General features: G+C 42.6%; 1 protein-coding gene across 1 annotated transcript; it reads left to right on the plus strand.

The window, feature by feature from the left end:
- The first annotated feature begins 268 nt into the window (after positions 1–268).
- commd2 (COMM domain containing 2) lies at positions 269–10802 on the plus strand. Its single transcript, XM_067994998.1, has 5 exons — positions 269–395; positions 2262–2339; positions 3385–3467; positions 5281–5454; positions 6862–10802. The coding sequence occupies exons 1-5, from the start codon at positions 329–331 to the stop codon at positions 7057–7059; spliced, it is 600 nt and encodes a 199-aa protein (XP_067851099.1). The 5' UTR covers positions 269–328; the 3' UTR covers positions 7060–10802.
- The last annotated feature ends 407 nt before the right edge of the window (positions 10803–11209 follow it).

The following is an 11209-nucleotide window of genomic DNA, read 5'->3' on the forward strand; positions in this document are numbered from 1 at the left end:
CTCAGTCCCATTTTATATTTTTCTAAGAGCGATTTAAGTCGAAATGGCTCATATTTTTAAACCAAAGCGAGTATTGTGACTGTCTAAGAGACACTGAGTTGGCAGGTTTGGCCCGAGAGCGTGTTACAGCCTGAGTTTGGCCACAGGTTGGCGCCTGCCCTCGCCTGGGGAGGGACGGGGGGGGGGGGGGGGGACCGTTTGTACCAGGCGGGGCGGAACCTTTGTTCAGGTTCCATGTTTAACACAGACTCTGCGGGGAGCCGTTATTCGAGGCGCAGAGCGGAAGTGTTTTCTGTGCTCTTCCCCCGAGGTTCAGGCTGGAGTGAAAATGCTGCTCGTTTTATCGGAGGAGCACAAGGAGCATCTGGGATTCTTAACTCGGGTGGACTCTGCGGGTTAGTGACTAATAAACTCCGAGGAGTGACCGGGTTAAAATATAGGGCGAGGCCCCTTGTCCCGAGTGCGGCCCGGGCCCGGGCTGTCGCAGGATGGCCCGGCCCGGCCCGGCCCTCTGTCAGTGTGTGAAGCGGTTCTCATTGCTGCAAACCCCGCGCTCTCTCTGGAGGTTCCGGATTAGTGCGGGTTTGCAGGGTGCAATTTGTAGGTTTTTGCAAAGTTAAACCCAACTGTTGAAGTGTGATAAACACATGAGGGGGGGGAAAGGAATAGAAGGAAGTGCTGATGGGGTGAGATGAGGAGGAGCGTAAACACCAGCACAGACCAGTTGGGCCGAATGGCCTGTTTCTGTGCTGTAAAATTCCATGTAACTGATTCACTGATGTGTCCTTGAGAGAAGTGAAACCTGCCGGCCTTACCGGTCTGGCCTCTATGTGACACCAGTCCCGCACGAAACATGGTTGACTCACAGCTGCCCTCTTTTTTTATTCGTTCATGGGATGTGGGCGTCGCTGGCGAGGCCGGCATTTATTGCCCATCCCTAATTGCCCTTGAGAAGGTGGTGGTGAGCCGCCTTCTTGAACCGCTGCAGTCCGTGTGGTGACGGTTCTCCCACAGTGCAGTTAGGAAGGGAGTTCCAGGATTTTTGACCCAGCGACGATGAAGGAACGGCGATATATTTCCAAGTGGCCAAAGCAAACCACTCAGTTGTATCATACGCAGGGCACCTAGGCATGGGTAATAAATGCCGACCTTGTTGGTGACGCTCGCATCCCGAGAATATATATATATATATGTATAAACATTCAGTCTGTGAATCGCACTCTTTTCTAGAATTGTATGGAATTCCGGATGTAATTAAATTAGGGTTGCCAACCCTCCAGGATTATCCTGGAGTCATAGAAGTTTACAACATGGAAACAGGCCCTTCGGCCCAACATGTCCATGTCGCCCAGTTTATACCACTAAGCTAGTCCCAATTGCCTGCACTTGGCCCATATCCCTCTATACCCATCTTACCCATGTAACTGTCCAAATGCTTTTTAAAAGACAAAATTGTACCCGCCTCTACTACTGCCTCTGGCAGCTCGTTCCAGACACTCACCACCCTTTGAGTGAAAAAATTGCCCCTCTGGACCCTTTTGTATCTCTCCCCTCTCACCTTAAATCTATGCCCCCTCGTTATAGACTCCCTTACCTTTGGGAAAAGAGTCTTCAAGAATGAAAGGTTAATACAGCCGACGAGGTACTTTTGAAGTGTAGTCGCTGTTATAATGTAGGGAAATGCAACAGCCCATTTGTGCACAGCAAGCTCCCACAAACAGCAATGAGATAAATGATCAGATAATCTGTGTTAATGATATTGGTTGAGGGATGAATATTGGCCAGAACACCGGCTGAAGTCCCATGTTGTTCTTTGCATAGTGCCATGGGATCTTTTGCGTCAACCTGAGATGGCAGACGGGGCCCCAGTTTAATGTCTTACCTGAAAGGCAGCATTTCCGACAGCATAGCACTCCCTCAGTACTACACTGAAGTGTCAGTCTAGATTATGTGCTCAAGTCTCTGGAGTGGGATTTTACCCCACAGCCTTCAGACTCTGTGGTGAGTGTGCTACCCACTGAGCCAAGGCTGGCACCTTCATGGTGATTTTTTTTTCTGGTGCTGGCCCACAGATTGCATTCAAACACTCTGTAGAACAGCACACTGCAGCTTATCGTATTCCAGCCGACCACCAGTTACTCCTATCAGTCTGGGAGAGTAAATAACTAAAACATACAAGGGAGGAAAAGAATGGGAATTTTACTTTAATTTTTTTTTGTAATGGATCATTTATTTGTATGATAAACCACTTTTTTTTTCAGTTGTAGGAGAATTCTGTCGCATTGCTGTGGAGTTTTTGAAGAAAGGGTCAAATCCCAAAATATTTGAAGGAGCGGCAAGTATGTAGTCACAAGCAACTTTTAACCTGTGTTCCTGTTTAAGGGAGAAATGTCCTTTAACTAGTAGTAGAATTGCTAACATTACAATTCTTCTACCCACAGTCTGCTGTGTGTTAAGGAAAATAACTTGGTATACAGGTACTCCTGTTACCCTGCATGTTGGGAGGGTTGAGACTACTGCAATTGCATGTTCTTACTCATCTGCAACTTGACACTGTTTCCCACCCAGTAGGTGGGACCATTAGGTGCAATAGACTCACTATTGGAGTGCCCACTCTGGCTAATCTAGAGGGAGCTGGGACTAAATGAATTAAGGGTGGATCACTGTAATCAAGGAGCTGAGCATGGGACAAGAAGGTGGGCATCGCAAGATGCATGTTGTTTTATTGATGCTGAGAATAATACCATATTCTAACTCGATGCACGTGTTTAGATTGTTAGAACCAGTTATTTTAGTGATGCTCCCATGAGGGGGCACTTGTTGGGAATTGGTTGTTTTATGGCATTAGGCACGAGACAAATAGAGATATATATTCAATTACAGTGTGAAAATTGAAACTGTTACACTTTTTTACTTTTGGAGTTTATTACATTAGGGTAGTACAAAACATTGGGGCACCAATATACTGCTTCACAGAATGCTAGTGTGGTTTCACATACATGATTCTGCAGGTGTGATCTCAGCTGAAATACCAAGGAGACAATGTGTTTCCTCGCAGACAGAGAAAGATATTTAAGACCCGTTTATATAGTTCCTTATTGACTATTGTGTAGGAAAATGCAGCAGCTACTTTGCATTCAGGAACATCCCAACTCTATTCCCTCACCCGCTGACCATGTATGCACTTCCAAAAGGGGTTGCTGGATAACGTTGAGTGGGAACTCCTACCCCTCATCACCCTTTGCTCCACTGTTGTGACAATACGGTGTTTCGAATGGAGCATAACTTACCAAACTGTATGGCACAGCTATAACCTTTGTGTGTGAAGTATATTGAGCATCAGCGCAGGAGTTTTCCAGTTGGCCATGTGATTTTTTTTTGTAGGGAAGCTGAGTGTGAGCACTGAAACTGTACAACATGGAGTTGAGGGATTGATGTACCTGCTGACAGAGAGCTCCAAGATGATGGTAAACAAATTCAATTATTTACAAATCCTTTTGCGGTTAGCCTTGACTTTGGTCTCCTGACTAGTTTCGATCGCCTGAGGGGGTCGGAGAGGAATTTTCTAGGGTATTTTTTCCCTTAATGGCCCTGGGTTTTTTTCTTTTTTTTTGCCTAGATTACATGTCAGTGGGGGCTAGTGGGGCAGGAGATTACATGTCAGTGGGGGTTAGTGGGGCAGGAGATTACATGTCAGTGGGGGCTAGTGGGGCAGGAGATTACATGTCAGTGGGGGCTAGTAGGGCAGGAGATTACATGTCAGTGGGGGCTAGTAGGGCAGGAGATTACATATCAGTGGGGGCTAGTGGGGCAGGAGATTACATGTCAGCGGGGGCTAGTGGGGCAGGAGATTACATGTCAGCGGGGGCTAGTGGGGCAGGAGATTACATGTCAGTGGGGGCTAGTGGGGCAGGAGATTACATGTCAGTGGGGGCTAGTGGGGCAGGAGATTACATGTCAGTGGGGGCTAGTGGGGCAGGAGATTACATGTCAGTGGGGGCTAGTGGGGCAGGAGATTACATGTCAGTGGGGGCTAGTGGGGCAGGTAAGGAAGTGTCTCGTCAGGATACTCCGGCCATCATGTGTGTGGGAGGCTTGATGGACCAGCCGGTCTTTTCCTGCCTGTCAGTTTCGTATGTTTCATATGACTTGGGATGGAGGGCATTTATATCTAAAAGGAAGTGACAAAGTTGATCCAGGAAAATTGTTCACTATGACAAAGGGTTCAAATATAGAGAGCAGAAGTTAGGAATTTAGAAATTAGTAAAAAGGAAAGTCAGACAGAACTGTTTTATACAAAGGATGATCGACTTAAAGAATAAGTCACCAGCAAAGGGCATTGTTGCTGATAAAAGGGATTGGGGGATGTGAGTAAGTGGGGTTGATTTATCAAAAGGGGGTGGGTTTGTTGGGTCTAATGCCCATTTTATGTTTCTAAAAATTCCAGAAAGGCATTTAATTGACTTTTGAACTCATTTATACAGTACCTTAATGTCCTTTCCTGCAGACTTTTTCACAAGTATATTACCCTTTGTGTTAACTGCAACAATTTGCATTTATATAGCGCCTTTAATGTAGAAAAAATATCCCAAGGCATTTCAGAGATTGAATCAAAAAAACAGATGCCAAGCCAAAGAAGGAAGGGGTGACCCAAAGCTTTGCCAAAGAAGTGGGTTTTAAGGAGGGTCTTCAGGAGGTGGAGGGGTTTAGAGAGGGAATTCCCGAGCGTAAGGCATAGGCGGCTGAAGGCACAGCCTCCAGTGGTGGGGCGGAGGGAGGGGACGATACACAAGAGGCCAGAGTCGGGGTGGGGGGAGAGGGTTGCAGGGCTGGAGGAGATAGGGACAAGCGAGTCCTTGAAGGTATTTAGACCACAAAAATTAGAATTTTAAATTTGAGGCATTGTTGGATGGGGAACTAATGCAAGTCTGTGAGGACAGGAGTAATGCAGCAGTGGGACTTGATGCACGATAGGATACAGACAACAGAGCTTTGGGGAAAGAAGCACAATTCAGACCTGTGTATTATCCTTTAGAGCAAACTTTAATAGGCTTCCAACGTGTTGCGCCCTCACAATATCTTTCATATACTTGACTTTTTTTTTTCCTTTTCCTTTCCATTGACCTTTTCATCTGCAGACGTTAACTCGTTGCTGGGGAATAGTTCACAGGTGATGGTTGCGCTGCATCACCATACCTTAATTACTGCCTTAATCTTGGAGGGAGGGGGCAATTATCGTTTCTAAAATATTGAATAATTATAAATATAACTTGTGGTTAGATTTCCGAGGTGGATTTCCAGGACTCTGTGCTTGTTTTGGGTTTTCCTGAAGATCTAAATAAATTGCTACTTCAGCTTTACCTGGAAAATAGGAAAGAGATTCGGAGCATCCTGAATGAACTTGCCCCAGACCTCCCTCATTACCACAACTTAGAGTGGAGACTCGATGTACAGGTAAAGTGTTTATGATGCTCCCTAAAGCACAGACATGTAACACAATCTCATATGTATTTTTCATATGTGTACCTTCTGTATCAAATGTTTTCCATGGTCTGTCATAGTCAACAGAAGGACTCAAATTTTAATGAGATTTCGGTCCCTACAAACATGTAGATATGGTTGTTGGTTGGTTGAGGTATTGGCAGGCTCCTTCATTGAATTCCCCCATACCCGGACTTAAAGGGTTAAATTGTGAGGACAGTTTGCATAAACTTGGCTTGTGATTCCTTGAATTTAGAAGGTTGCTGGGTGATCCTATGTTCCTATCTTTGACTTTAGTGTACTCGAGTGTCAGATTGGGGCATATACTGCCACTTTCACGATCATGTGCACCTAAAGCTACTTTGCATCAAGTTGAAAGTGGTAATGTAACTACAAACTTATACTTCATTGCTAGGTTTGTGTCCCGACATTCTATTTTCCACTGGTCCACTTAATTCCAAAACAGATCTAAATTTGTTTGCACGTCATTAGATGCGTGTCATGGTGTATTGCTGTCCCTAATTTTGTATTGTCAGGGATTTACAATTTGCAATTGGTTTCTCCATCTGGATCATTTATGTAGATAAGAAACAGGGATTCAGGCACGGACTCAACTCAGCACTTCCCCCTAGTCTGACTACGCCTCTCATGAATACTCTTTTTTTACTCACTTCCAAGTTACATAGAATTACATTACCTAGAATTTACGGCACAGAAACAGGCCATTCAGCCCAACTGGTCTTTGCCAGTGTTTTGCTGCACACGAGCCTTCTCCCACCCTACTTCAATTAACCCTCTCAGCATAGTCTTCTATTCCTTTCTCCCTCATGTACTTACCTAGTTTTCCCTTAAGTGCATCTATGCTATTTGCCTCAACAACTCCATGTGGTAGCAAGTTCCACATTCTAACCACTCTCTGGGTAAATAAATTTCTCCTGAAGTCCTTCTTGGATTTATTAATGACTATCTTATATTTATGACCCCTAGTTTTGGATTCCCCACAAGTGGAAACATATTCTCTACGTCCATCCAATCAAATCCCTTTGTAATTTTAAAAATCTTTATTAGGTTCTCTCTTAAGTTCTGCCCTGGATGCCCCTGCTTTTTAATTTCATTAGTAGTCGCTCATATTTGACCTTGCCAAATGCTTTCTGGAGGTCCAAATAAACTATATCAAAGGGAGTTCCACTATCTACTTTAAGTGTAATAGCCTCAAAAAAAAAAGGCAGTGACTTTTCTCTTCTAAATCCTTCACGGATGTTTCTTATTAAACAATTACATTACAAAACTGTAAACAAAAGAATATTCATATTTCTGTTTTCTGCTGGTTTGGTGTAAGTGTCAAGATGGTACCAAACGTTCATTTGTTTCTTCTGTCAGTTGGCCAGTCGTGCCTTAAGGCAACAAATCAAACCACTTCTGACTCTGAAACTGCACCTGGAACAGAATGGACGTCAGAACGCCAAAGTACTTCAGACTGACCCCGCCACCTTGCTGCACCTAATTCGCAAGTTGGAACAAGCGCTGAGTGAAATGAAGACGAACCATTGCAGAAGGATAGTGCGCAATATAAAATAGGGAAATGACGAGAGACTGGCGACAATTGGCATTCCACGTGCCAAATTGAGACAGCTGAACATTGGCCAATTTGGGATGCCATATGTTGGGAATCTCTGTGAAATGGACAAACTTGTTGCTGTTTTGTGTACAACTGGATCTTGGTTATCGGAAGCACTTTGCAGAATGAGAGTTGGTTTTAGACTTTGGCTTTATTGAGATACTTTGACACAGGAAATCAGTAGCCTTGACCATCATCAAACAGTGTGAGAGAATATGGCTGCAGCTGTCATGACACACTCTGTAAGGTGCTTTATATTGATTGTTGCCCATCATTAAGAGCTAAACTCTCAATGGTCACACAGAAGTGCTTCATTTTGGCCAAATAAATGTTGCCTTGCATAGAGAGGAGCCTAGATGGAAGAACAAAATTAACTAGGGAGCAGCGACATAAGAATGAAATGCAGAGGACTGGAACAACTGATCATACAAGGCAGATGAAATTCGCCAGTAACGGAAAAAGAAATGCTGATTTTGGAGAAGTGTGGGGGGTGGTCGGGGAGACGCAATGATAGTGAAAGCTCCTCTTACAGGACTGGATGATACATACTGTCCTTGTATCTCTTGCGGTCAGGCTCAAATCAGCCCCAGACTGATAAAATAGAAATCTCTCCTCTATCTACCAGCTGCTGGGCTCCTGTGTGCAGTGAATTTGGGCTAATTCATTGTAAGCAGCACAAAGCTGCCCACAAAAAGGCACTAAATTGGCAGTCTCACAAAGCGTGGTGGGTATTTATAAGAAAAGCAACGTAACCCAACTTCAGAAGAGTAGCATATAAGGCAATCTGTTGGGGCAGAGTAGAAAGAGCTATACTCTCAGCTGAGAGTGTGAGCACTTAAAAAGTAGAAGAATGTTGGATTTTCCATCACTGACACTTGTTACCTTGACCAGGGGGGAGAATGTGAAAAAACATTCACTAATGCAAAGCCCTGAATTTTTGTAGCGCACGTAACAATTTAGCAACACCATCCTTATTTATTGGAGTATTTTGAAGCTCATTGTCAGGGCACCTAAATAATACGCTGGTTAACAGGTTTTTCCAATTGTGATTCTTTTCTGACATAAATGAGTCGATTCATTACTAGTGCCTGGTAGATCAAGATTACAAAACTAAGAGTCGACTCAAACTGCCTTATCCAATTTGTAGGGGTCCAGTATTAGAATTGAGAAGTTAGACTTGAGAAGTTATGCTTTATCCATAGATAACTTGAGGATGCTTTGTAAGCCAGTTGCAATATTTACTGAATGTGCCAGTGACAATTTATTTAGAACATTAGTACTACTGGAGTCTTATTTTCAATACATGAAAGTGCTGTCCAACTTGGATACTTTACTACAGCCTCCAACAAGAATATCAACTGCCTTTTGGGCTTAATAGTGCTGTTGTTTGCTTTGATTGCTCTTAACTTTTTGAATATGTGTTTCCTGGTTTCTGTGTGATTTTCTTCCACCTTTTCTCCACTTTCTCAAAACCACCTCTCCTCTCCTCCCCCTCCCCACCACGAAATGAATCTTTTAGTAACTTGGAAAGAAGGAAATGGGTGTAGATTCTGCCCAACCTTAGCACCAGTTTTGTTCCATTGTATAAGTGGAGAGCAAGCACGTTTTGCACCTGGCTAGGTTATTCATGTTACTCTTTTCTGATACTTGAAAGAGATGGCTGCGATAAAATGAACACCTTATTCTCTACACTACACATAATCACACTTTTTGGGATACTTAATGGGAAATGTGGAAAAACTCTGTGGGTCGAAATGTTCTAAAAAGATAACGGTACACTTAATCCATTTCTGTTAGTCACCCCAGGTTATCCTGTTTAGCTTTATTTATAGCTGCTGCTTAAAAGCAGCCTGGACTTGGACACTTCCTGTAGAATGGCCTCCGCCTTCAAATGAATGGGGAATGATGTCCGTGATATCACCCACTTATTATGCCATGAGGAGAGTTCTATATAAAATACCTCTAACCGGCAGCTGTAAAGCATTAAATCAGGAAAATAAGGGCAACTGAGGATTAAGCATACCTACATCTCTTTAATATTTATATGATTGGAACTATTCAGTAGACTACATGCTTCCACTAAATATCCAAAAAAAAGTTTTCTAACCACCAATTCTGAAGTGCTGACTGAGTAACTGGTAATTGTATAGCTGCCACCCTCTATAACATTTGAGATTGTTAATTCAATCACAGATACTTCCCTTTTTAACTGTGTTTTATTTTTGTAAGAATTTTCTACAACTCTTGATTTATTTTTCCTTTCTGTTTCTGTTTGAATTATATTTCATTACTTCCAAATTTTCTAGCTGGTGTAGTACTGTGATTGCTTTAGAATGTGAGTTCTCTAAGCTGATTTTTGAGATTCAATCACCTAAAGTCAAATGTAAGAAAATTGGTACCAGATTTATGAAAAAGTAGCGTTGGAGAAATGGAATAGACACTCCTGATACAATTGTTTATGCCAAAACACTATACAGTAAGTAAACTTGTAATCCATTGTAACATAGTTCAGTTTAGACTTGGTTCCTAATTTCTCAATTTAGTTGCTAGTTTGCAGCATTCTGTTGCCTATAATGTTATAAAATGCACATTATAAATAACTCCTCCAACTGTGTGGTTGCAGCTTTGGTTTGTTTACTTAAATTTGAATTGCCCTCTCATATTTAGCAATCAAAATTGTATGGTACAAATCATACCACCAGATTTTACAGTAACTACCAATTAGTTACTAGGCTAAACTTACCTAACACATGCTGTGCCTTGATTCTACACCAGTAATGTGTTGTTTTTTTTGAGATGAATTGCTGCATCAGATGCAGTGAAACCTGCCTCAGAGATCACCTTGGTTTCACAGTGTATCTGGAATGACAGTGGAGAAAATACTTGGATCTTCGAAGAAAAGCTTCTATATACCATTCACTGTCGATATGAACTCTTTGGTCTTGCTTATTTAAAATATTGAGGTGTGAACGTCGGACATTTTGGTTTGATGTTCTGAGCCATATTCCAACAGATGGGTTACACCACTGCATCTCGGTTTGTCGATGCTTGAACTAAAAAATCCATTCAGAGCAGTAGTTGAGAACAGCTCTGTCCTCAGTACGATCTGCGATGAGCAGGATTTGTTTTCCATGATTTTTAATCTAACGAGACCTCTCTGTCCAAATTGCTAAATACAAAAGGAAAGAGCTGCAGGATTCTGGCAACTTGTAAGGAAGAAACTCAAACTCCTGCAAAGATACTAACATTTGATTTGTAGCACTTGGCAAACCTCTTGCTGCAATTTGATCTCTATGACCTTGCAGAAATTTGCAAACTAAGACTCCAGCGGGTTTTGCCGTGGTATTATTTCAATTATGTTAAACTGTTAAGCTTCCAGTACGCGTGGTTCATTCTGTTAAGTACTCCTTAAAAGGATGCTGAGGAGATCATTTGCAAAATCCGATGAGTACGTTTGGGGGGGTGTGGGGGTGCTGAGGATCAAGATTGATGTGTAACGTTAATTGTCTGCTGGAAACAGGTGCGATTGAGCTGATATAAAGACCGTTGCCTTTTTTGGTCAGCTGAAAATGGATGTTTAAAAGATGTACGTTTAAAGTACTAAAGAAAAGTGATGGGGGCCTAAGCAATTTTGAGCTGCCTGGAGCTCTGATAATGCTTCTGAGGATGTGTAATTAAATGTGTTTTTGTTTGACTTATAAAATGGCTACTGTGTCTTTTTATTTGAATTTTAACAAGAACGAACAACTTGTATTTATATGGCGTCTTTCACGACCTCAGAACATCCTAAAGCGCTTTACAACCAACAAAGTACTTTTGATGTGTAACTACTGTTGTAATGTAGGAAACATGGCAGCAATGAAATAAATGACCAGATCATCTGATTTTAGGTGTTGCTTGAGGAATAAATGGTGGCCAGGACACCGGGAGAACTTCCCTGCTCTTCAGAAAGTATCTTGGCATCTTTTACATCCACCTGAGAGGGCAGATGTGCACTGGTTTGATGTCTCATCTGAAAGACGGTTCCTCTGACAGTGCAGCACTCCCTTGGTGCTACGTTGGGAGTGTTAGCCTAGATTATGTGCTCATGTCTCTGGAATGGAGCTTAAA

Source organism: Heptranchias perlo, chromosome 13, assembly GCF_035084215.1.
Source record: "Heptranchias perlo isolate sHepPer1 chromosome 13, sHepPer1.hap1, whole genome shotgun sequence".
Classification (NCBI taxonomy): Eukaryota; Metazoa; Chordata; class Chondrichthyes; order Hexanchiformes; family Hexanchidae; genus Heptranchias; species Heptranchias perlo.

Coding starts and splice junctions, on each gene's coding strand:
- commd2 (XM_067994998.1), top strand. CDS start 329: ATGCTGCTCGTTTTATCGGAGGAGCACAAGGAGCATCTGGGATTCTTA. Junction 3,468..5,280: donor CAGAGAGCTCCAAGATGATG/GTAAACAAATTC, acceptor ACTTGTGGTTAG/ATTTCCGAGGTGGATTTCCA. Junction 5,455..6,861: donor AGTGGAGACTCGATGTACAG/GTAAAGTGTTTA, acceptor TTCTTCTGTCAG/TTGGCCAGTCGTGCCTTAAG.